The sequence below is a fragment of the Esox lucius genome, chromosome 20 (assembly GCF_011004845.1).
Source record: "Esox lucius isolate fEsoLuc1 chromosome 20, fEsoLuc1.pri, whole genome shotgun sequence".
Lineage (NCBI taxonomy): Eukaryota > Metazoa > Chordata > Actinopteri > Esociformes > Esocidae > Esox > Esox lucius.
Genome location: NC_047588.1, coordinates 30,349,498 through 30,376,091, shown reverse-complemented (window position 1 = coordinate 30,376,091; position 26,594 = coordinate 30,349,498). Strand labels below are relative to the sequence as shown.

Genomic DNA, 26,594 nt, shown 5'->3' with positions numbered 1-26,594 from the left:
AATAGTAGTTTAATGGTTAGGTGATTCTACTAACCAGTAGTGGTTTAATGGTTAGGTGATTCTACTAATCAATAGTGGTTTAATGGTTCGGTGATTCTACTAATCAGTAGGGGTTTAATGGTTCGGTGATTCTACTAATCAGTAGGGGTTTAATGGTTCGGTGATTCTACTAATCAGTAGGGGTTTAATGGTTAGGTGATTCTACTAATCAGTAGGGGTTTAATGGTTCGGTGATTCTACTAATCAGTAGGGGTTTAATGGTTTGGTGATTCTACTAATCAGTAGGGGTTAAATGGTTAGGTGATTCTACTAATCAATAGTGGTTTAATGGTTAGGTGATTCTACTAATCAATAGTGGTTTAATGGTTAGGTGATTCTAATAATCAATAGTGGTTTAATGGTTAGGTGATTATACTAATCAATAGTAGTTTAATGGTTAGGTAGGTGTGGCACATTTGGTTTGGCTGAATGAGTATCCCACTGCCCCATTCAGAGAAATGCCACTGTGGTGCCGTCAAATGGGAATGCTTCTTCTCTGCAAGGATTATGTATGTGTATAATGTCTGATTTTAAACTGGGAATAAAAACCGGCACAGACCAGCTTCTGTACCGATAGATAACAGGGTTAGAGGATATGTTGTGTCAGATGTAGTGTGGTGAGTTGAAACCAGCAAACACTGGTTCCTATGCCTGTCGTGGGGTGCTCCTCCCTCTGTATCTGTCAGTGGGGTAATAGAGGAAGGGGACTGCCTCTGCCTCTTTTTCTTGGAGTGTCATCTTACAACTGCAGTAACCCAGACCAAACAGACTGACTGTCCCTTGAACTCTGCTGTGCCAAATATAGAGACCAAGGACCTTTTATACTTACACGCTCTTTTCTCTCGCTTTTCCCCACTCAATTCCCTCCCTTTACTATACACCGCTCTCCCATCTCTCTCCAGATGTAATTCCTTTGATGGGAAGAGGGTTTGGTAGGTGTCTTCGTTGGAGCAGCATGTCGTCCCATATGATTGTCTCATTGGAAAAACGTGTTCTCTCTGGTAACATAGTACAGTGTATTAAATTACACGATTAGCTTTCTGACATTATGTAATATAGATTCACTCTTTGGCACACACAGGATAGTTAATTGTTGAGTGCAGTACTTCTGTAGCCATTCATTCCTTCCTCCCATTACAGTCGATTGAAGCATAAGAATTGCATGGTCTGAATAAAACTGCACCCAAAGTCATGGGAAATCCCTTTTATCACTGCAGCCATGAAATTCCATAATGGATATGTAACGTGTGTACTTAAAAAGGCTGACTACTATCATCTCTCATTCAGCTACTTCATTGAGTAAGTTGTACTTACCATTACTGGGTTTTGTGGTTGTCCCACCTAGCTCTCTAAAGGTGAATGCACTAACTATAAGTCCCTCTGGATGAGTGTGTCTGCTAAATTACTATACAAGGCAACCCTCAGTGCAGGGACAAAGATCAAGATGTGTCCTCTGAAGCACGTCTCGCAAAAACACAATGTGTTTCTTATTATACTGCTGCTTAACCAGGAAATACTCGCTGGCCCCAAACTCGCTTGAAAGAGAGAACATTTTACAATCAAACAAACATGATGGACCACGACGTGGAAAGACGAGGCTTGTCCAACACCCACCAACCCTGGAGGTTGATGACGTAATATGCGCCATCACATACGAGTCCCCTTGGTGTTATTTGTGTCCCGCGTCCAGGATTTCTGCTGTACAGCGAGGCAGAGACTTTAATGTTGTGCAATTCCGGACCCCCCCCCTCCCCATTTGCATTTCCCTTCGTGGGATCCCCAGTCATGGTAGGATGGCAACCACACAATAAACCTGGGTTGCAGTGATGCGCTTCAATTGGAAGATCTGACCGAAAGAGAATTTACCCCTTTTTCTATCCTTGTGGCAAAATCCATGTTCCTTATCCCCTAAACCTTACCCTAACCATAAACTTAAGCTCAATAACCCAACCTTGAGGCCTAAAGTTAATCTAGTCCTAACGCAATCCTTATTGTCTAAGTAACACTCATTTAATCACTAACCTCAATTTTATTTTTTATTCAAAACCCAAATGATTTCTTAGCGCCACTTGAGTCCAAAAGCCCAGTGCACATGAGAGTAATACAGCCTAGCGGGGTGGCTTCGATGCAATGACGTCAGAGGTTATTTGACATGAGGTTTTTGAACTATAAAAAGCATGCATTGAGAGCGCGCGCTCTCTCCAGATCAACTGGTTGGAAAAGATTCAGACCGGAGCCACTGGAGTACAAGACCATCACGGACTCAGCCTTTATTTTTTCTCTAGCTGTTTGTTTTCAGCTATTTCCATTTTTTTTAAAATTACATTTCAGATGGGTGTGACGCAGGCAAGAGGCAGAATATGCTATGCTAAAATGAAAGCGCTTGTATTATTTTTAACAGGTAGGCAATATTCGAGTTTGAGGGTTTGGTGGAAAAACATAATTTTTTGCTAAATGCTATAGGTTTGGGCTGTTGTGTGGTTATAACGGCTTGCCATTGACAGATGTGATTTTATTGACATTCTTGCATGTTCTTAAAATCACTGGAGCTTTTTATACCTGATTTGCATCATTTGTTTTAGTAGTAGATTACCGTTACCTTATAGTCAAGTAATTATTGATTCAAAATTATAGTCTTGTAAGAAACGTCTCCTTTGTTTCAGCCTTGCTCAAAGGAAAAAAAGTGGGCATCAGCGGCTTTATGCACAAACTGGTGTCCAATCACCAAATATGTCAACAGTAAGTCACTTACTTTGTGTTGTCATGGTTGTTACATCATTCATATTGATAAGCTAACATTTATAATGCAATGTATTATACGTTTTAGGATCAATTAATGTAAATGATGCTAATTGATATAGCTACAGTTAATAAACGTTTAACAGTTTTATATTGGGATAGCCGAGATATGTGAAACCAAGTTGGTTTGGTGTCTATAGCTTGAACGGTTAAAGAGATACTGTTAGACTGTTATGTTCATTTTGTTAATTAATAGAGTCTATAGTTCATAAAAAAAGTTGGTATTATAGCTTAATTGGCTAAGAAGCATGACCATTTTGAATATAAACACCTGTATTACTGGTTGTCATTGAAAACCATAACTTATGCACATTTTCATAGCTTATAATTACGAAATCAAACTTTGTCATTGTAATTTGGTTCAGAGTTGAGTGCTTGAACAATGTAAGAAGAGATACGCAGAGAAATTTCTTCCTCTCAGTCTAAATCATATGACTGAGAGAAAATCTAGGGTTGTGCTTACCTTAGGCAAGCCCGCCTAATAACACTCAGGCCTAAAACTGTCCGTGTCGTCTCTGTGAAGCTTGGAACCTGAGAGGATCTTACAGCAAGAGAGCCTGAGAGTGGAGAGAGCAGAGAAAGAAGAGAGAGAAAGGGAGGAGAAAGCAGAGAAAGAAGAGAGAGAAAAAGAGGAGAGAGCGGGGGGGACATCTGTGAGTATTAATAGCCACACAGGTGATCTATGACTGATCACTTCTCTGTTCAGACTAAACCCAGCCTTAATGGGATGAGAAGAAAAGGTTTTTTTTTCAAGGTCAAAGACATAGGAAGCCTGAAAGCGTCTTCTGGGGGGTTTTCAGAACCTGTTTTCTTTTCCACCTGTTACATTAAGTTAACCCCGACCTAACCACGCCCCACCCTTCTCTCTGTCAGCGTCTGCAGACTTTGACGAAGGACGAGACTCAGTGAGTAACACTCGTAGTTACGTTCAGGAGATTGAGTTGCCTGTTAGGTCTGCTGTCACTCATGCTTCCTTCTGTTGCCATGTTTACCAGGGTGAAGCCTTCTGATTTCCACTACCTCAAAGTCATTGGCAAAGGAAGCTTTGGAAAGGTGAGAACAAGTTCAAAGTTGTGCGGGTTTATATTCTGTAGTATGTGTGTTTTTGTGACTTACTTATTTTATTGCAGGTGTTGTTAGCGAGACACAGAAAGAGTGGAGGTTTCTATGCCGTCAAGGTTTTACAGAAAGACGTAATTATGAGAAGGAAAGAGGTATACATTTCCATCCTATTTTATTCCATTCTATTGTATTTTATTCCATCAATCTTTTTTCTTACCTAGCGTTCTCTCTCCTTGCAGCAGAGAACTGTGATGATAGAGAGGAATGTGTTGCTAAAGGGACTGCAGCATCCATTCCTGGTGGGGCTCCACTTCTCCTTCCAGACCTTACACAGATTGTACTTTGTCCTGGACTACATAAATGGGGGAGAGTTGTTTTTCCATCTTCAGAAGGAGGGAGCCTTCCCGGAGTCCAGAGCAAAATTCTACACTGCGGAGATGGCTTCAGCCCTGGGCTACCTCCACTCTCTCAACATAGTGTATAGGTACACACCCAGGCACATACATAACACACACACACACACATGTTGTTTTCCTCAGTGATTTAACACTTGTTAACTCTCCCAGAGACCTAAAGCCAGAGAACATCCTATTGGACGGTGAAGGTCATGTGGTTCTGACAGACTTTGGGCTGTGTAAAGAGGGAGTGTCTGTGAGTGAGACAATGCAAACTTTCTGTGGAACCCCTGTGTACCTGGCGCCTGAGGTGCTGTTGGGTCACGCCTACAGTCGAGTCGTTGACTGGTGGGGGCTGGGTACTGTTCTCTACGAGATGCTTTATGGACTGGTGAGTGCGATTCCAAAAATTGTTTCAGTTAGTCTTCATTTCATGTGTCATCCCTGCACACTTACATTACAACCTCCTGTTTCACCTCTATCCACCCGTCTCCCTCAGCCCCCCTTCTACAGTCGCAGCAAGGCCAAGACATTTGAAAAGATCCTTCACGCCCCTCTGCAGCTCCGTAGTACTGTGTCCCAAGCCTCACAGTCTCTGCTGCGAGGCCTGCTGGAGAGGGACTGTAACAAACGCCTGGGAAGGCGACGGGACCTTGTAAGCATCTGCTTTACCCCCCTTACACACACACACACACACACACACACACACACACACACTAATGCTGTCATCTCCCTGTGCGTGTAGGCAGAGCTGCAGGACCACACTTTCTTCCAGTCCATTAACTGGGACGACCTGCTGTCCAGGAGAGTCCCTCCCCCTTTCATTCCCAAGCTGGTATGTGTGTTTTATTGGGGCTATGGGTCAATTTAGCATTGGGCAAAATCTAAGGTGCCTGATAAGTCTATGCTTAATATTCGTCATCCCTTTCCCCCTCTCTCTCTCTCTCTTTCAGTCTAGTCCATGTGATGTGCGATATTTTGACCCTGAGTTCACACTCCTTCCAGTCCCCGCCTCTCTTGGTTTGAGTGACATGTCAGAGGGCGTGGTCAGTGAAGCCTTCCCAGGGTTCTCTTATATGCCCCTGGTTGAGTTTGGTGTTGTGGATCCATAATTTAATTTGAGTATATATTTTTTTATACCTGTTGAATACATTTGTTGAATACATTTAAACGTTTTCCTATCATGTATCAGCTTTTTCTCAGAGAACTGTAGCTCAGGCTGGGTTAGAACTTGAAGTGAGATTGAGGCAGAGCTCCCTACTGCATCTGGGGTCAAAGGGTGAGCCAGGCAGAGCCGAGCTCCAACACATTATTCCAAAGAGAAAAGTTAGGAGACTGGATCAAAGTTAGGTTAGGGTTGAACATTTAAAGAATCACCTCAGATTTTAGACCACATATACTCTTGAAACATATGTACAGTATGAATCAGCTGTGTGTGTGTGTGTGTGTGTGTGTGTGTGTGTGTGTGTGTGTGTGTGTGTGTGTGTGTGTGTGTGTGTGTGTGTGTGTGTGTGTGTGAGGGAGGAGCCAAACCAACGGTGTGAGGTAACCGCTGGTTTAATGGGTCTAAGATGTTAGTAATACATACATTACAGAACTAAGAATCTCGTTCATAATTAACATTCAGAATACAGACAACAGTACAGAATTAAACAATTGCAGCACATGTAAAGGAATGGTTTTCTGGACTGAAAAGTTCAATGGAGAAACACTTGGGAAAACTGGTGCTTGGAAAACCAGTCTGTAGATTATATAATACATATGTAAACAACTTACAGTGCAATAATCAGATGACCGAAAGATGACCCAAAGGCGACAGGATGGTTTGGTTTCTCTTCGTTTCTACCTCACTAATCGCAGAGAGCTCTGATGTGTGTGTGTGTGTGTGTGTGCTTAGTAGCCGTTGAAAGTGGGGTAGCTCTGATCACTCTGGCAGGTGAAGTATGCAATCAGCTGACCGTTGCAGATCATCAGAAACAAACCGCTGCCTTCAAACAATATACACACACACACACAAATGAAGGAAGCAAAAACACAATACAATGCTACTTGTAGGATTCATGTTAGTGGAGAGACATGGTGAGGTCTTACCTAGGGCCAGCCACCACTGCCACACCAGGGGAAACTCCAACATCACTGCAACACACACATTACATAAACATAAACAGTGAATCTACCACACACAAACTAAGGTAAGTGGGGTGCATTTCATGTTGCCCCGGAGCTAGACTCGACCCTTGACACACGAGAAGAGGAAATGAAAGAAAACAAGTATTACGGTTGACCTATAAAGCCTTAACTTGGGTTCAGCTGCTTCTAAACTCTCAACTCCACCTCCCATTTTGTGATGATGTCATCAAAGCTGGCCTTGGGTACTCAGCTCTCCTGGCAAGAGAGATGACCCTGAGGTAAGCCGGTGCGTGCCTCACCTAGGCTGGTAAGCAGTACGTGCAGCAGTGTGACAGTGAGAGCGTAGTCCCAGACCCATCTCACCACGGCAGCAAACAGCAGGCCACTGCAGAAATAGGTCAGCTCCATGGATAGCAGGTTCACTACAACAACAGTGTATATCATTAACCATTTCCGGAGAAGGAAACAAACACAAATGAACATGCACATCTGCTCACCTAAGTATTTAGAGTTGGACTCCAAGTTGGTTGGTTCGGTCTTAAAATCAAAGGGGATGAGTCCATCAAAGTGCTCCAACCTGAATGCAAATACATGAACAGCTGATCAAAGAGAAAAACAATAGAGGTGGAGATTGTGAGGGTGGTGGAATCTGTGTCCCTGTCTTGTCACCGGCATAGTGTTTTACAGAGGCAATGCAAGACGGGGGTGACTGAAACGGCATTGGGGTCACTACTCAATACCCACACCTGCACGTAGAATATAAGTGTCGCACCTGAACGCTCCGAAACACACACTCCCAATCATGTAGTAGACAGAGTAGAATATGACGAGGCACAGTAGCAAGTGCACGAGCACGGTCTAAGGAGGAGAGGCAGAAAGTCAACACATATAGCACATATACCATATTATACCCAAAATCCACCGCCCAGATAGCAAAGCCGTGACTGCCAGTCCTGTAAACTGAATCGTCGATCATTTAGCAGGTGTAATATCAATCCAATGGCAGAACTGTAACAGGCTCTGCAGGGACTGCGCGCTGTACGCAGATGAGGAGCAAAAGGCGGAAGATCGTTATGTGCACAGATGTAATGGTCATCATCTGTTGCATTCGCCAGTCGCAAAAAATAGATCATCCGCCGATTAATATAAATTAATTGTATGCTTCGAAGTCGCCAACAACTAAAACTGATGATTTAGCGTTTTTTTTCTGAGCCTTCATATTTTAACCTACACGGCTGCGTCGAGGTCAGCTAATCATATTTCAAATACTAGTAAACTGTAATCTTACCCTCGTGTCGGCCACTTTACCCCTGAAGGCCATGTCATGGTTTGAATTAGTCGTTCTTCTGACGTTGATAATAATGTATCTAGCTGGTTATTTTATACATTAATCCGTAAGCAAACAGCCTTTTACTGCCATCTAGCGATAAAGACTGAAACAGCAGTCTTATTTATAGGGACATACAGTACATATAGTATAACTCTGGGATTAGATTACCTGCACTTGAGAGTATCATGCCTCCAGTGACCAAAATTATATTACCTAGCATGGACATCACGGTTGAAGGAATCTGCCATTTTAATGTAGTCAAGTGGGTGGAACTTTTCATATCGTCTTTACCGTCGCAGAGATTTGTTGTTTGGATATTCTGAATCTCATTTCCTTCAATTGTACATAGTTTAACACGACTCATTACATATTTTATGTAGGATATTTATTAATATTTTAAACAATTACTAAAATGTTTATTTTGTTTTAAAATATCTTGAATTATTATAATGTATATGAACTTCAATTACACTTATTCTCTATTACAGAAAGTAATCCCATAAATTGATAGTGACTGTCACACATGGTATGAAATTACTAAAATCCAATGCCTTTGGCTTGTTGACCTCGAAAATTGTTGCGTAGCTTTTGAATGTCTAAACAATCCCAACATATGAATTCCCAGGTCATCAGAGTTAATTTAAATTTGGCAATTTATAGCATGTTTCTAGCCTAAATCGTGGCGCATTCATGTGTCGTTTTACATCAGTTAAAATTATCGCTAATTATTAAAAACTATAAGGTCTACGCCTCAAATCAAGACAGTTCCTGTCCTTTCCTGAGTAGGGGACATACTGAGTAGGTTGGGAACATCCAGTCCAACATCTCACTATAGGAATTTGTCTAATTGATTTACCATTAAGCATACACATTGAAATAGCAGTCAGAAAAACAATATTGAAGGGTTGGCTGATTAAGACACTGGCACGTGAAAATCCATTGTTGCACCAAATCTTACAATCACATTAGTTAGACCATGTGTATTTTGCATTTAGTCTGTCCGTCAATCACAATGCAGACCAATCAACATTTGGAAATAATGTCGTGCTATATGGTTTTCCTCTTGCATCATGCGCATACGACACCCTGAACCTAAACGTGTTCATCCTAAGGAGCTGAGCATTCCTACGGCTATTTGTAAGCTAATCAATTACTTCAACAGTCTCCTGTTTTGAAATCGTCTCGGCATGAATATTCGACATTTTAGCCAAATTCTTCATTGGCGAGGTTCTTCAACCCGTTTTATTGCATGTATCTCTTGTTTTTGAGCCACAAATCAACAGATTGACTAACAGGTCAAAAATTAGTTTGTTTTGTAATAGCTGCCCAATGTTTTTGTTTGAAAAATCCATCTGGACAAAGCAGCAACTGTTTTACTCTTGCTGCCAGTTCTTGGTGTTTATGGGAACATCGCTGAGGTCCCTGAAGTATTAGAGTATGGAGATTGAGGAATACTGCAGTGCTGGGCCAGGGGGCTCATATACCGAGCCATACTGTGGATATCTCGCTACTCTTCAGAACTTCGTGTGGTGAGATTTCTGGCGTCCTTAAAAGGCTACGGCTTTTCAAGGCACAAGATGATCGCCATCCCTATCAACGCCTCCGCTTAATAATGACCTGCCCTGCATCTCAGGACAACTCCAAAGGCCTCAATAGTTAACCTGTCACAACATAGATGTTTTCATTGTTGGTCTAGAAGCGCTTTGATGGTCCCTTAGAAGCGCTCATTATTAATATTTACTGGTGGTGACGTAAAAAGTTATTGATGGCATAGTCTACGTGTTGACCACAATAGAAATCGCGCGCTATGCCAATCCGACGCTATACGCCCCTGCGCTCCGGCTTGATATTGTAAAATTCTGAAAATACACAAGACAACACTCAGATGTATAAGATATGTGGTTAGTCAACTTTCTGCGTCCGTTTTTCTTTGCATATCGACAATCAATAGTTGTGCTCAAGTTTGTCGAGATCTAAAGTTGGCAGACGGCGTTCATTGAGCGCATGCGCATTGCATCCACTATCCAGCTCAAAATAAGAGTTAAAACAGAAACGAGGTGAGTTCCATAATTTTCTTATACTATAATTGCTGTTGTACATTAAATGTTACGAATAACAACAGCTGTCATTAAAGCATCGTTTGTTTTATAGTTTGCACCTGTTCTTGCTATTTGTACTGTGATTTAAAACCGTAAAGATAAATCGGAGAATCAAGTTTCTAATGAAGAAATTAAAAGCAAGCAATTCTAAATTTTAGCCTGGAACAAAATAACGCAGTGTAGGGGCGATTATTTATTTATTTATATCAACTGTTGTGGAAGTCTGTTCCAAAGCGTTTTCTAATGTTCAAAACCTGCAAACTTATTTATTACGGTACTGATTGCCCCTTACCTCGCTACATCAAGCCACAATGCTAGTCTCAGTTGCTAACCGTATAGCTACCAGTTTGAATTGAACCGTAGTGGAGCTTTGCTAGCCAAAATCAGTTAGCAAGCTAGCTGGCTGACATTCCGAGACAAGGGGAAAGTAAAGAAAATAGCCATGATGAGGGAAAACACTAACATATTAAATTGCAGGGTATATATTTGTTCTTTTTTGACTGGCAAGACACTGCAATATGTGTTTCAATAAATAACTTGAGTAATTTACATAGTTTTAACGTGTTGGTGGCCTCTTCCTATGCTCCGCCATTTTGTATAAGACGAATGCTAATCATGGGCGCTCTCTTACATACACTTTATTTATGGTCGGAATAAATTCGAGGCATTAACTTGGGTACCTAAAGTGACAGCTGTCGAATAGCTCACTTGATTGTTTAGTTCCTCTACGTTTATTTCAGTCAAACATATAATTTATTTGAATAAAATAGTGTTGATCCAGCGTCGAGACGAAAACGTTATATCGTGATCTTAGTTTGATTAAAACATACGTAAATCTGAACTTTTGGCGAAGAACATACTGTTTTCATTAAAATCATTGATTATTGTATAATCTCTTTTGTTTGCGTCAATTAGAACAACCGATTTATTAAGATACAGTTAAAACAAGGAAAACCTGAACTTGTTCTTTTAATTTGTATTTGACACATTTCTCCCTGTGTTTGTTAATACTTGTGTTGTAGGCTAATCCTTACGGGAGTGGTTGTGCATCTATTTTGTGATATTTAGCTTTCAAAAGTGAAATATATACTGTTTTGCTTCCTAGAAGTGCATGGTGTATTCCACAATAGTAACAGGCAGTCTATACTACAGTCGCCCTCTAGCGGCGATGAGATGTTCTTTATGACTTGACATGCACGCACCGGTTTCCTTTTCGCTCTTTATTTCTTTGTTGTTGTTTTTTTCCTGGATTCAATATATATATATTTTGTGAGTAAAATACAATAGGAATGTAACAGACATGATTGTGTTCTGCATTCTTCAAGAAATAGTTCACCCAAATTACATAAAATTAGTGTAAGTAGTATATGGACTAAGGTTTGACAGCAATCCATATTGTATTTTCGGTCCCCTGGCACGGTTTATAGATGTGAAGGTTAAAAGGTGCGGGGGTAATAAAACCAAAACATTGACTGCCATCATACGTTGTCCACAACAATGTGCAATTTTGTAATTTGAGTGAGCAAATCATGTAAAAACAAAGACAACAGTTTACAGAAGAAAAACAAAGTAGCAACAACAACAGCACAATTCTCTAAACATATTACAGATGTTGAACTTGTGTTAGGATGCTTTTGATATACTAGGCCAAGAACAGTGGTCATGGCAAGAACAAAGCACATAGCAATGTGACCCCCCCAAGATGTATTCTTTAACTGTACACAATTAGACATTATAATTAGTATTGACAATGCTATGGCAAGTTTGAATGAATCTCAACCTTAATTTGGAATTGACACCTGCATATATGGGTATTGATTGATAGATTGATTGGCTGATGGATTGATTGATGTCAGTGCAAGGAGAGATGACTGACACCCCACCCAGTGATGGCCCCTCCCAGGGGTCGGAGTTTGACATGATTGGCGCTCTTGACTGGAAGGATGGCATTGCAACACTGCCAGGCAGCGACATCAAGGTGTGTCGCTGTGTGTGTGTGTCTCTGTATATATAGAGATGTATAACATGTATGACAGTCACTATTTTTGAGAATCAGTCACACACACCTTTCTAACGGATTCTGGTCTCTCAGTTTCGTATGACAGAATTTGGGACTCTAGAGATTGTGACAGAGCCAGAGGTCAAAGGACAGGAAGCCGGGCCATCCCCCCAGAAGCCTGTCCAATCGAAAAGCCCAACCCCTCCACCTGAAGCCCAATTAGCGAGTAGCACAGCTGTCTCTGCAGCAAAGGATGTCCAGTCACCTGTGCCTAAGGGTAAATCAGATATATTTTCACATAATAATAAACATGACTATTTATCTACTCACTTTGTATGCGAATGTTTAGATGGGTTATGATAATTTCATAAATGTGATAACAAGGTCAGCTGCCACCTTGGTCAAAGTAAAACTGTTCATTCACCCTTCATACAATTTGTTATTTGTGTCATTTGTATAAATGCACATTCATACATTTCTAGCTGAAACAGTATCAAGTAGACTAGTGGATAATGGTGATTTCAGATAGGGGGCACAGACAGACAGCTTAGAAAGAGAAAGAGAAAGACTTATTAAATGTGGACAAACAACGCAAAATTACCTGTGACTGTATTGATGATACCATACTGCCTCTTATGCAATATTACATATCTACATATCCCCCCCATTCTATGGTGAATTCTTCAATGCTTCAGTGTGACTCTGCTCTTTCCCCCAGCTCAAGGCCCTGTACTTCTGTCTCTAGAGGAGAGTCCCACTGTTGAGGTGCCCAGTGTGGAGGTGGGCCCCAGTGTTGAGATAGGGTCCAGCGCAGAGATGGGCTTCACTGCAGAGGTGGTCCCCAGTACAGAGTTTGGCCCCAGTGTTGAGATGGTTAGCTGTAGGTCATGTGGGGGCTCAGGCCCAGAGAAGAGTTTCCTCCAGGGAAAATATTGCAGCTCCATTTGTGCTCAGCCCTCCAGTGGCAGGTAATGACTTACACTCAGATGTGAGCTGTCCTTACAGTACTATATTTTATAAAGACTAATAACAGTTAATATCAAAAACACCACAAGGCCTTCACACGAAGACCTGTTTTCTGTGTCTATGTAGGTCATCTCCCAGTGAGCAGAGGGAGAAAGAGGGACTTGGAAAACGAGTGAGGAAGAAGAGAAAGATGTACATGGACTCTGGTGATGAAGAAGAGGACAACCAGGAGGAGGAAGAGGTAATGATAAAAAGTCCTCCAACACTGATCTTGGAAAGTTTGTGTGTTTGCAGTCTAGCTGATTATGATTCTGCCTCTCCCTACAGGAGAAGGCCAAAGCTTTCAAAGGGCGGAGAGCTGCTAAGCTGGCCAGGCTGGGTATGTTCTCATAAGTGGTTTTCACCCCAAAAAATTGTTTGAGCGTTTTCTTCCCGAAACTCAAGCGTACTTCTACCCTTAGTTTGGTAGGGTGTGAACATAATGGCGTCTGCACTCTGGCGTGCACTAAGACACAACCTGTGTGTGGTCTCCGTCCTGTAGCAAGCTACAACACGTGTTGGGAGATCTCTTTAATGATGACAAACTCCTAAATATGACTACAACACAACATGTTGGGAGGTCTCTAACAATGACAACCCTAACTCAAATCACTTTTTGGAGACATGGCAATTTATCCTAAAATCAGACATATCTAAAACACTCCCCCAAATAGTCATTAGCATTGTTTTTACCTTGGCAAACACAATGAAGACAAAATACAGGAACTGTCCCAATTAATCAATGCAAAATCATAAAATGGACGGGGTGTTGCCGCCAGTTATTGTCAGACAGGCAATTAGGACAAACATTTCTACAATGTTCTTGTAAAGTTTGATTCATAACCTGTACAGTACAATAAAGCATATCAGACTATTCAGCCCTTTCTGGGGAACAGGGGTAATCCAACCACTACAGATAGATGTCCACAATATCATGCATTTAGTTACATTCCAGTTTGCTCAGAGTTTCACACCACTCCAGGTGAGCTCAGGAGGGTGGGGCTGATGGCCCACACCTGGTGTTCCAGATCTTTAGAGAAGCAAATGTTATGTAGGACCACTGATTAACATCACCAAGAGTGTGATGGACAGTGGAGATTTGGTGGGGCCAGACGCTCCTTTTCATTGAGTACACTTCCACTCTTCCTCAAGAGAAATTTTTTTTGCACTACATTGGTCTCTATGTATCTGATTGGTTGATTTGACTTTGTCTCCTCACCCCAGTGACGGCCCCACCCAATAAGAAGCGTCCCTGGAGCTGGCCCGCCTACCTGGAGGAGGAGAAAGCTATAGCTGCACCTGTCAAGCTTTTTAAGGAGGTAAAGCACTTTTACACACACACACACGCACAAACAAACAAACAAACAAACACTCTTAAGCAGACACGTGAAGAGCTTCTATGTGTATCTTGCAGCACCAGTCATTTCCTCAGAGCAGAAATGCCTTCAAGGTGGGGATGAAGTTGGAGGGATTGGACCCGTGTCACCCCTCTCTGTTCTGTGTGCTCACCGTAGCTGAGGTATGTGTGTCGCTTTATCAGGTCGGACAGAACTACCCACCCATAGCTTTCCTTTTCCTCACTGCGTTCCCCTCTCTTCTCTTAGATCCAGGGTTATAGGATAAGGCTTCATTTTGACGGCTATCCAGAGTACTATGACTTCTGGGTAAATGCTGACACCTGGGATGTGAAGCCTGCGGGCTGGTGTGAGAAGATGGGACACAAACTGCTGCTGCCCAAAGGTGCGCGCACGCACGCACACAAACACACACACACACACACACGTGCACGCACATTTCACAGGAAGGGATTTTTGGTGGTCGGAGAACTGTAGCCTTTTCCGATTTGTGTCCAGGTTGTAAAGACGGAGAGTTCAACTGGGGCATGTACGTGAAAAACTGCAGGGGACAGCTGGCCCCCAAACACCTCTTCAAGAGCCTGAACACGGTGAGAATACTGACATCCTGTCGGAACCCTGGGGGATCTTTCCTCCATTCAGATGTTCGCATATTAACTGTGTCTCTGTGTGTGCAGTCGGTGACTCCGTCTGGGTTCCGTGCGGGCATGAAGCTGGAGGCGGTGGACAAGAAGAACCCCTATCTGATTTGCGTAGCATCCATCGCGGCTGTTGTGGACAACCGACTCCTCATACACTTCGACAACTGGGATGACACCTATGACTACTGGTGCGATGCCAGCAGCCCCTACATCCATCCTGTGGGCTACTGTGAGGAGGCTGAGCTGACCCTCACCACCCCTGCAGGTGAGAGGAGACACGCGCACATTTCGAAACATTACTTGGGTGTAGCGTGAAATGTTGTGAGGCCAAGTGTGTTTGTTTGTGTGCTTATGGTGTCTTCTCAGAGTATAAGCATCCAAAGAGATTTTCCTGGGAGAAATACATGGAGGAGACTGGGACACAGGCAGCGCCGGCACGCGCCTTCAAACAGGTGACAGACACACAAATACACACACAGACACAGACGCACACACCACATTTCTGGCGATGGGCATATACAGCTCCGGAAAAAATTTAGAATCCACTCCACCTTTATCTCTCCTTTCCAAAAAAGATGAAAAGTTCTCTGCAGTGGTCTCTTAATTTGAACCCTTCTGTTCCTCACTTTTTTGGAAAGGAATGTAAAAGGTGCAGTGGTCTCTTCATTTCTTCCGGAGCTGTATTTCCCAGTGGCTGTTACTTTTATAAATCTGTCCCAACGTGTCTCGTAGCGCCCCTGCCATGGGTTTCATGCTGGGATGAAACTGGAAGCCGTGGATAAGAGGAACCCCATGCTCATTCGTGTAGCAACGATCGCCGAAGTGGAGGACCACCGGCTGAGGGTACGGTTTCCGAGTGAGAGTTGAATGTGAGAGTTGAATGTGAGAGTTGAATGTGAGAGTTGAATGTGAGAGTTGAATGTGAGGTTTGAATTTGATTACTGTGGTCTGTTACTTGGTACGTGTGATGCTTTATTTGCCTTCATAACACAGCATATTGTACACATGAATACACAGTAATCACATTCAATTGTACACATGAATGACATTACATGTGTACTTTACTAGGAAAATATCCGGGGTGACATATAGTAGCTGCTATCGTTGTACAGTTTATAAGGGACGGGTATTTGTCCTTTTCTCTGGTTCTCAGATCCATTTTGATGGCTGGAGTGAGGAGTATGACTACTGGGTGGACGCTGACAGCCCAGACCTGCACCCTACTGGCTGGTGTCAGAAGACTGGTCATCCCTTACAACACCCGAACGGTGAGAGACAACCACACACACCTATACATGTCAGCGTAGTCCCATCAAAGGGGTTTAGCTGTACGTGAAGGCTCATGCTAAAGATTAGGTCCTGTTTGTGGTAGTAACTCTGTGATGCGTTTCAGGCTCCACCGATATGCCGGTCCTCCCAGGGCAGGGCTGTCCTACCCCAGGATGCAATGGGGTTGGCCACATTAAAGGACCCCGCTATGGAACCCACTACACGTAAGTCTCCCAGTCACACACACACACACACGGTCATGTCACATGAGTTTTGTTGTAAACATAAATGTTGTACGTGTTCAGGTTGGTGAGCTGTCCTTACTCTGAGATGAACGTAAACAGGGAGGGTCTGGTACCGGACCGTCTGAGTGGAGAGCGACCTATGACCCTGAGTGGGCCTCATAACCGCGGGCGACGGCCAGACCCTCCGACACACGCTCAGACAAACCCCACCACCACCACCACCACAGTGGAACAGCCTGAGGCTGCAGCAGATGACTCCCCTCAAACCAGGTATGGGGGGGACTAAACGGGCTGCCGTGGCTATTATTCTGTGCCTTCCGTTATTAGATGTTGAGATCAGCGAGACGCACAAGTTCACTTTTCTTTCATACAGTCATCTGGCATGTGCACAGATTCACTGCATACTGTTAGCTCGTGAAAGTCACAGATCCAAAATGGAGGAGCAGTTTTGCTTCATCAATGCTCTTAGATGTTATGGAATTTGAGCCACCTTGCTGTTTTCTTTGTGCATCTACACTGTGTGCTATGCTGAGTCTGCCTTTAAGTTTGTGGTTACACGGTTGTATCCATAGTAACAGTTGTTTCCGTAGTAGTGTAACCAAAGGGCCGGCGGTTGTCGAGGGTGAAAGATCCGGGCGCAGCAGTCAGAGTGAACCACCGGGAGGCCCCACAGAGCCCAGCCACAATGGAGCCAAAGCCAAGAAGTACAATCACACACTCTCTCCTACACAACTCTAGAGCAAATGTTTTAATGAAGACGGTTTTCTTGTTGCTGGTTGACTAAGAGCAGATGTTGTCTTCTCGCAGGTCTGCTCCGCTTCCCAAGTATCTGAAGCAGCAATTGGTCAAGCAAGAGAGTGGTGATGGGAAAGGTATTCAGATGCTTTCCTCCCTGGAATAGAGTTGGTGTTAACTGTGGCAGCTATTTTAACGTTACTTCTTATCAGTTCACTAAAACTTTGAGTAAGAAGCCTGCTACAGTTTACACATTTTAATGCACAATAGTAGTTGTGAGGTAATCTAAATATTTAGGTTGTCTGTGCATACGATGGATGTTATTCAGATAGCTTATGTGTACTGAAATAGACCACAAGAATAAAACAACTCCAATGTGGGTGATGTTTAGACAGGCCAATGTGTTATTGCAAACATCACCCAAACCTAATAATACATATGTTGTCTGTAGGTTGGGGAGATAAACACCTTATTTCTCCTGTCTCTCCACAGACTGCCTGTCCCTCCAGCAGGCTCTCCATGAATCTGTTTTCTCACCAGGTGGCTCCTCCTCCCCCCCACATAGGGTGGCCCTATGCTGGGACAAACATTGCCAGCTGCTCCCTGAGGTCCTGGGCCTCACCGCTAAGAGAGTGGCTACCTGGACCGCTGACGAGGTTAGACATGCGCATGCGCACACAGAAAAAAGGCATGCTGAATGTTTAAAAAAAACACTTGCTCTGTAAGAAATAACACCAATTAGCACCAAATAGCTTTTTATTTGTGTATGCTATTTATTTTGTATTTTTTTAGGTATAGTGTATATATAGTGTATTTAGGTATAGTATATGTATAGTATATTTAGGTATAGTATATGTTAACATGTGGAATGTATAGATGTGCAGTGAGCGCAAATACAGTGCAAATGGCAATTCCAAATGAGCGATGAAGGCAATTAGTGGAGGGCAGGCAATTTACAAGCATTAAGTATATGTATGTACAAGTGGGAACTGAATTCTTGTGCAATGAGGCACCTGCAAGTGTTTTGTGTTTATTTGCATTTAAGTGAGTTTAATTGTTTCCCCCCCACGCTGTGTATCAGGTGGCCTGTTTTGTCAAAGGTCTCCAGGGCTGCAAAGAGCATGCAGCAACTTTTAGGACAGAGGTAAAAATGACCACTTACAATCCCAACTCTTTGAATCACAGTAGCCACAACCCCCTCATCTGCTGCTACAGGCTAGTGTATTAAGGACAACATACATGTTGAAGTTAAGCCAAATGAACTACTAACATTGACATTGCAACACATGCCCATACTGAGTTGGAGCTTTTTCTGTGTCTGTGTTTCATTACAGCAAATCGATGGCGAGGCCTTCCTGCTTCTCACCCAAGCGGACATAGTCAAGATTCTGTCAATCAAACTAGGCCCTGCCCTCAAGATATACAATGCCATCCTCATGCTGAAGAATGCTGATGAGGAGTGAGACCGGCCCTCTCACTTCCTCCTAAACCCAACCGATGCTGTATCTCAATGTATATACGTTCTATCTCAACTCCTTTCCTTGCCTCCTCTCCTCATGCCCGTCATCTACACTGATGGAAACCTGTTAGATAGGTCAGAGGAAGGTGATGTAATCCCACCAAGAACCTGTTTTCACATGTCTAGTTTGTCTCCATTGGTGTACATGAATAGAGAATTGACAAGATTTACCAATGGTGTCTGTCAGACAATCTGATTTGTGTGTTATATTGTAAAATAGCAACAATTATTATTTTACTTCGTTTTCTGAATGAATAAGAAATGACCTGCAGGCACCTTTAAAGTGAAGGCTTCTTAAAAGTATTATATTGAAATGTATATAATTTTATCCTTTAAATAATCAGCATTTATTTAAAATGTGGCGAAATTGGGCTAAGCCCTGAGCAAAGGGAACAGGGTTAGTCGGTACATGTTTTTACTTGAATGTTTCTTAGGTTTTTTAGCTGCAAAAACAATCTTGAGGTGAAATGAAAAGAACCATGTAGTTCTACTTCTCTCCAGCTGATGGAGTCAGGTTACTACAGCTCTGAGCTTGAGGAGGTTGGTATGAACCAGGGATTGGGTGGATGGAGGAGTGAATCTGTGCACCTGTGTTCATCAGATTAATTTGTTGCTTTGACAAGGCTAAAGGGCTAATGTAGCTTTGGGAACTTTAGTCAATAGAACTCAACAGAAGAGATCTTTTTCTATGTTATTGCTTTGGAAGTAATGTTTAAATACGAATGCGATTTGAATGTAAAAAAAATTACGAATTGCTTAATTTGGTGGCTTGTGTAAATAGTGTATTATAGCTCTGGGGTTGTTATACACCCTGTGTCTTTATGATAAGTTGTTCCTTGGCGGCTTATGCAAATCAATTCAAATATTTTCCAGGAAATGAAAAATCTTCATTGCCTGAATTCATTTTGTAAAAATGTTGTGAATACTTTTTCTTTGTCAATGGCAGTATATTGCAAATAGCTTGTGTACATGGACAATATTGTTTTTATTCTAAAACCGGTATTTATGTATTTTTAATTTAAGGGATAAGTTCTGTTGACTTATGAGATGGTGTTGTAAAGGTATCTGTTGGCTTGTGTTTGCTAGAGTGTGTATGATTGGAATGGAATAAATGAAATACAGAGTTTTTAGTTTTATACATTGGGTTTCCCCACATTTCTCCCCACAATACTGGTCTGTGGTCATCATTACAGTCCTTAACCTGTTGCAGCCTCGTATTCACACACCTCAGGCAGCACACAGTTTGGGGCCGCCCGCGCTCTCTCTATCTAGTTATCTCTCACACACACGCGGGCCACGTTCAGTTATAACGTTACAGATAGAAATGCAGGAATAGTGCGAATACGATTCCTTATTATTTATGTCAGAGATGCGTGTTTGTCCAACGGCTTCTATCTGAGCGTTCCGTCCTATTGTGCGCACCCCTTGGTTTGTAGTTCTTCGAGAGCATGTGTTGTACATCCATGCTCCATCCAGACCCACACCATTAAATTACTATTCATCAATACCTCTTCTCTTATTATCCCTTCGGGCACACAGAATCCGCAGTATGCTGCTCTTGCAACTAATAATAACTGGAATCATCGGGGGACTGAGCCAGACCAGCCAAAGATTCCCACGACCTCTGCCGCACAATCACACGGTCTTTATACACACGCACACACCCACACAGTTTAATACGCAAGTGTAGGCTTTAGAACAAACTGTATTTCAATAAGGGAAGTGTGCGCAGAGTACGAAATCAGCTAGAACATTATGCCTATACCCAAAAGAGAATTAATGTAGGAGTAATTTATTTATGAACACTGCTAGTCGCTCTGGACTGTTAAGGTAAATGTTACGAGGACCAACATCTCGCATGCGCTGTATACTCGCCAGTTTAAACCAAGGATGTGGACAGATGTTAATCTGAAGAGAGTTGAAACTGAACCGGACGTTTTTTTACAGTGAGCTGAAGAGACTATCTTTATCATTTGAATGTTGAGACCAATGAAATAATCGGCATTATGTTGGAGAAACAGTTTTAGAAATGGCAACAGCGAAGAAGAAATGTCAACCACGGAGGAACAACCAAATCAAGGCAAGTAGGCTGAAAATGATCGGAATGGGACTGCAAAAAATCGGAGCAGAGTAGATAACCTACATTATTAAATGCTATTTAGTCATCACGTTTCTTAATCATAATAAAATTATACTGGTATAGTGTTCATAACGTTGCTTAAACATGTACATGATCCTGTCAAAAAGTCTAGTGGCAGATGGCCACGAACTACAAGACCACGGTTATCCTACATCCTAACTGGAATTAAACCAACGGAATTCCGTCACAAGTAGACTTGCCTACATTCACCGCAAGTTGACATTTGTTGAACGCTCTTGACTGATGTTTTATACATTTTGTAGCACGTATAACGGTGCCTACAGTTTATGTAACTGTTGTGTGTAGCCTTGGAGTCACATCTGGAAATGTGACTGGGATCCATTAAAAGATACAGAACTCAGAATTGCAAACCTTACTGATATATATATATATTTATAATTTATTTGCCTTCATTTGCTTGATTGTTTAGGCTACAGTTTAAGGTTGAGGGAGTTTAGAAGGAGCTGGACTGGAGAGGGGAACGTCTGGGACTCTTATCAAGTCTGTCATTTCCTGTTGTTTACAAAGCAAAGTCAATTCTCAACAATCTCCACCCCACCCTTTCGCTCCTCTATTTTTCTCTCTCTTTTTCTGACTGAACCATTTTCTCTCCTCACCCATCTCTCACCTCAGTCTTTCCCACGGTCTCTCTCCTTCCCTCTCTGGGTAGAGGATGACAGCAGCAGGGTCCACTGGAGACCTCAACTCCGCCTGCAGCACTGACTCCTCCCAAGAACCTGAAACAGCTTACCCACAAACCAGACGGCCATGCCCAAACTGCTTCCTAAAGCAAGAGGAGGACAAGCGCAAGGTCAAACTCCGTCTCCGCTCTCCTCCTGGGGCGTGGCTGATGGTGGGTGCTGTCGTTGTGATGGTGGGAATGGTGGTGGCCATAGCCGGGTATGCTAGCTCCACCTCAAACCCCGTCGGTGGTCGCGTGAGCTCCCACAGTGACCGAATGAAACTGCTCGGCCCTGTCATCATGGGCCTCGGCCTGTTCATTTTCATCTGCGCCGGAACATTACTTTTTGAGAACCGGGACCGTGAGAGCCGAAAGCTTGAGAGCCTCGACAAACTTAAGGAGCAGGGGAAACGCAAAAGGAAGAAGATGCGGGAACAGTGCCGCAAGAAATGTGATCGTGATGATGTCGAGCTGGGGAACCAGAGAGAACACTCAGACAGACATTTGCCTCTCCCTGAGGAATGCCCACCCCCTGTGCCTCCCAGAGTGCCTAGACAGGGGGGCTCTGATCTGGAAATTGTCTCTGAGGGGGAGCTGAGAACCCTGCTGCCCAATGAAGGACAGCGATGGAGGCAGGTGGGAGAGGTGGTAGGTAGGGAGGGGCCAGCCCTGCTGACCAGAGTCATACGCTACCACGACCCCCCCTCCCCTATTCCCTCCTCTGGGGACTCCGACTCCTGTAATTCTAGCGAGATCAACTATAACGTGCGGACAGGCTCCCCCATCCACTCTATTCATGAACTCTGAGAAACTACAGGACTCACATTTACACCAGTTTTAGGATTAAATCCACCACATAGAATGGCCTCCAGGAGTACTGGCATGCTTGGTTATGAGAAAATGTCGTTGTTGTATATCAGTTGGATCTTACACTCAAAATGTAAATCAGGAAAATTTGTTGAAAGGAAATATTATTCTTAATAAAACAACATATATTTTGTGTGTTATGATTATTGGCACTTATGCATATATATTTATATACACCCAAAAAGTTTTAGAACACCCCATTTCTCCAGTTTTTATTGAAATTTAAACAGTTCAAGTCCAGTGAATAACCTGAAGTGGTTCAAAGGTAATCAGTTAAAAAAAGGTTTAGGGTACCAAAAACTGAGAAAGAATGTATATTTCAGAACTATAAAAAGGCATTTCTCAGGGAACAAGTAATAGGTGAACAACTTACAGCTGTTCTGCAGCAATGGAAGTAAATTAAGCCATGAAAGGTGATGCTAACAAATCCTACAGGTGTCCCAAATTTTGTTGATTACTTACAACACCCTCTTTAGCATTATTCAGACAGTATTGTACTGCAAGAAGTAGTATATTGCTATCATAATGGTGAGAAAAATGTAGTTAACAAAGAAAGACAGACAGACCATTAAACCCTTAAAAGTATTTTTTTTTTTAAAAAGCCAAGGAGGCAAAGCATAGAGGGAAAATTTACAGCAACCCAGAACTGTTGGAGGAATACATAAGGACACATTTTATCAAATTGACATTAGATTGTGCCTAGATTGACAAATGAGAAGATTAACAAATGATGGAGAGTGTGTTCCACATAGTGGAATTGAATTGATCAAGCTACGCCAATGCAAACATTATTAATGATGCACGTTGATTTTGGCATGTAAATGTTTCTACTTGTACTGATGGCTAATGAGGCATTAGCTAAATAACTAGTACTTCCATTCTGGGCATTAATGAAACGTATTATTACACAGTTTTATATTAACTTTTGTAGTTAAGCCTTTTGAAATCAAACAACGAATATGTAATGCAGGTCCCAAAGTTGTGCCAGTTTGTTGATTGACTCAGCTAATATGTAGCACTGGCTAACATTCCACTTGCTAATAGCAGGTATTATATAACTTGTTGGTTTAATAATTATCAAGCACTCCTGGGCTTTAATATATCATGCATGTAAGAGTATGTAAATATATGTAAGATTTTTCAGGAATATCCAAAGGCTTGTATGTGCATCGTCTCTGTGAAGATGTATGTTTCATTCACAAAGTGAGAATCCTGTGCATAGTGATAAAAAATATAACAGTCACATTAGTGCTCCATTTATACTGAGTCATAGCCAATATTTTATGGTAATGATCCTTTGGAAATGTACCGACTTGGTTGCTTTCATTCCTTTTGGGCACCTTTCATATAGAAAAAAGTCTGCAAAAAATTCACAACATGGTCAAAGTGGTGGCATTCAGGCTTGGTGTGAGTAGGACATAGTGTTCCCCTGTGTATGACGTACTGCGTACAATGATTGCTTGCTTTGTGACTAATAGATGTGTACATGGTCTACTAGACGATGCTTATCGTTCATTCTATGATGGAAAAGTAGCTGGCTGGAAATGATCATGTTAGCGGCTATTTAGCTGACAGCTGTTGATTTGAGAACCCTGGTTCCCATAAGCCTGCCTTAGAAAGTCATTATTAAATATTCCTTCACTTACACATTCTTTAGAACCCATCAAATGATGGATTAATGTAACTATAGACAAGATCTTCCAGAAAATGGCTGAAAAGGGTTTGTCCCTAGGGTTTTATCCTAGAATGTAATTCATCCTAAGCAAGAATCATACCACAAGCAATGACTTATTCAATAGCTAGTAGTACTTATTTCATAATAGACACTAGTACTTACTCCAAAAATAAAATAAATAAAAAATCCTTGTGAAACTACATTTTTTGATCTCTTCATTCTGATTAGGGATTAGTAGTTTCTAAAATAATAATATTTTTGTTTAAAATGACTAGTAAAGTGAAGTGAAATGAAAATTCTAAAAGGGACAAGTTATTATGATTAGCACTAGTAACTACAATAACCACTTGAAATCCAACTTATCTCCATATCTCATTTTATTTTTCTCCTTAACTTAATATTTAGTGTCCTTGCAGTAATGATTTTCATTAGTTGTTGTGTAAATTGCAATAAAAAAACTTAATAAATATTAAATATAGTTTTCAAAATTGACATTTATAATTATGTTAGTCATTATTTTTACTTCAAAATAACATTTGAAAGTCCAAAAAATCCCAAGATCTTTTTAAAAATAAAATGTGTGAGAATCACCCAGCAAATGATAACAGAGCCATCAGTCTCAGTAATTTTTATGACAAATATAATGAAGGGATTCTACTTAATATTTAACACTATAACATTGTCAGGGTATTGTCATTGTAATTAACACAAAACTGTAATTATCCCTTGTTAAAAGTCATTAGCTTCCTACTAAATTTGTAGACATGCACGCTCAAACAAAATGCTGTGTGTACTGTATTGCTGTTTGCAACACTTGTGACAGTACCGCATCAGAAACATCTAAAATGTCCATAGTTTTTAAAAGTAAATCCAACAACCATACAGGAAATATAAACCGGTGTACAAAACACATTGGGGGAGGGTGTAGTGGGAGACTGGTTGTTTAAGTTTGCCAATTAAGCCAATGGCTTTCAAGCAGGGGCGTAGGTTTCATTATACCTGTGTGGGACATGTCCCCCCCACTTTTTGAAAATGACATTTTGCTTGAGGTGCTGTAGTTGCTGGATATGTCTGGTTATGGTAGTAAAATAGAGGCTAGGGTTACAATTAGCAACTGCGATCTCTGGCTCATGAAAGTTTGATAACCTAGCTGCCATTACCTCTTGCTAATTACCTCCCGTAATGTATGAATGAGGTAAATATTTATCTTATCAGAGTGTTTTTCTAAAACCGGCAAGGTGTAGTTATGCTTACGTTATATATGAATGATATTGTTAGTTGCTAAATATATATTAGCTTGCCAGCTAACTTTATTTCGCTAGCTTGCAAACAGTCTACATTACACAAGATTCACCTCACTCACAGCTAGCACCGTATGACACCAGCAGAGTTTTTTGTAACGGATTACAAAAAACCAGTAACTGTAATCTGTTACGTTACCAACTAAAATATTTTCATCATATTACAGATACTTTTGAAAAACATTATGATTACTTTTGTATTACTTCAATTGAAAAATAATTTGTGCGCAAAATAATTATGACAGGCTGCATGCTTGTTTTTTTATTTAATGTTTTAAAAACATCGTTATTTGAACCAGCATAACAATTAAGCGGCATAACAATTATAATAACTATGTAAGGACAGCTTGCACCCCGGCCCGGCGTCACCACGCTACGCCAGTGTTTGTCCCCCTCACATTAGGAATCAAACCTACGCCCCTGCTTTCAAGACACCAATTTATGTGGGTTTTCGTATAAACTACAAAGGCCACATCTTAAGCAAGTCTCCACCAGACTTTTGGCGAATGTGGGTGGAGATTTGGAACGACATGAGAGCAGTCATGAAATTGCCTGAAAGAGGACCTAAGCGTATTGTGGCCCCTTGCACAGTGACTATGAAGAGCTCAGGAATTCTCCTCTGGATCACATTTGGGGAATTGCAGAAGTTAGTTGAATCTCAGGTTCAGTCTCCAAAACTGCATTTAGATGCCACCTTCATATCAACAAGCTATTTGGATATCTTGCCAGAACAAAGCCTGTACTCTCATGAAGACGTAAACATCAGTGCCTGGAGTTTGCTAAACATCACTGGAACTTTGAGTGCGACAGGGTTCCATGGTCAGATGAAACAAAACTAGAGCCTTTCCTCCACAAACACCAGATGTGGGTTTGGTGCAAAAACAGGGATCATCTGTTTACTCCCCATTTTAATGTATGATGATGGATATGTGACATTCCAGGGCTGTTTTTCTCTCAAAGGCCATGTTACGATACATGGTACCATGGACTCTGTCAAGTACCAGGAGATGTTTGGGCACCACCTCAGGGATACATGTGAGTCATTGCTGGATCTTACTGCAGGAGAATGATCCAGTGAATTCCTCTCGATCCACACACAAATGCCTCACTGACCACAGAATCAAGCTTTTGCTATGGCCATCCAAGTCCCCTGACATAAACTCCATTTGTGGGGCGGTCTGAAGAGGAGAGTCCATAAGCACCGAAGACTCTAGCGCAGCACATTCTCTAGAGCAGCACATTCTCTAGAGCACCACATTCTCTAGAGCACCAAATGCTCGGATGCTAATAATCGTGTTTTTTAAGAA

The 26,594-nt window shown here is 41.9% G+C and overlaps 4 protein-coding genes across 5 annotated transcripts; 3 read left to right on the top strand and 1 right to left on the bottom strand.

The window, feature by feature from the left end:
• Positions 1-2,227: 2,227 nt before the first annotated feature.
• Positions 2,228-5,476, top strand: sgk2b (serum/glucocorticoid regulated kinase 2b). The gene is made up of 11 exons (XM_010884740.5): positions 2,228-2,440; positions 2,703-2,778; positions 3,362-3,491; positions 3,712-3,743; positions 3,834-3,891; positions 3,969-4,052; positions 4,140-4,384; positions 4,467-4,686; positions 4,795-4,950; positions 5,041-5,130; positions 5,249-5,476. Exons 1-11 carry the CDS (start codon positions 2,371-2,373, stop codon positions 5,405-5,407), a joined length of 1,320 nt encoding a protein of 439 aa, XP_010883042.2. The 5' UTR covers positions 2,228-2,370; the 3' UTR covers positions 5,408-5,476.
• Positions 5,477-5,836: 360 nt separating this feature from the next.
• On the bottom strand, positions 5,837-7,975 carry LOC105018927 (transmembrane protein 244-like). Its single transcript, XM_010884741.5, has 6 exons — positions 7,714-7,975; positions 7,198-7,283; positions 6,923-7,002; positions 6,725-6,847; positions 6,387-6,431; positions 5,837-6,283 (listed from the first exon to the last, which is right to left on the bottom strand). Exons 1-6 carry the CDS (start codon positions 7,744-7,746, stop codon positions 6,189-6,191), a joined length of 462 nt encoding a protein of 153 aa, XP_010883043.4. The 5' UTR covers positions 7,747-7,975; the 3' UTR covers positions 5,837-6,188.
• Positions 7,976-9,397: 1,422 nt separating this feature from the next.
• Positions 9,398-19,748, top strand: l3mbtl1b (L3MBTL histone methyl-lysine binding protein 1b). 2 transcript variants are annotated; one of them, XM_010884743.4, is made up of 21 exons: positions 9,398-9,812; positions 11,680-11,832; positions 11,947-12,130; positions 12,572-12,821; positions 12,946-13,060; positions 13,147-13,198; positions 14,083-14,177; positions 14,273-14,377; positions 14,463-14,598; positions 14,712-14,803; positions 14,891-15,119; positions 15,221-15,306; positions 15,587-15,697; positions 16,008-16,122; positions 16,248-16,347; positions 16,429-16,638; positions 16,962-17,072; positions 17,176-17,240; positions 17,596-17,759; positions 18,185-18,247; positions 18,438-19,748. In XM_010884743.4, the coding sequence occupies exons 2-21, from the start codon at positions 11,704-11,706 to the stop codon at positions 18,564-18,566; spliced, it is 2,541 nt and encodes an 846-aa protein (XP_010883045.1). In that variant the 5' UTR covers positions 9,398-9,812; positions 11,680-11,703; the 3' UTR covers positions 18,567-19,748. The 2 variants fall into 2 exon arrangements, with proteins under 2 accessions (XP_010883045.1, XP_010883044.1); XM_010884742.3 differs by having other exon boundaries at positions 9,399-9,812; positions 16,959-17,072.
• Positions 19,749-20,272: 524 nt separating this feature from the next.
• Positions 20,273-22,442, top strand: LOC105018929. Its single transcript, XM_010884745.4, has 2 exons — positions 20,273-20,702; positions 21,396-22,442. The coding sequence occupies exon 2, from the start codon at positions 21,436-21,438 to the stop codon at positions 22,249-22,251; it is 816 nt and encodes a 271-aa protein (XP_010883047.1). The 5' UTR covers positions 20,273-20,702; positions 21,396-21,435; the 3' UTR covers positions 22,252-22,442.
• The last annotated feature ends 4,152 nt before the right edge of the window (positions 22,443-26,594 follow it).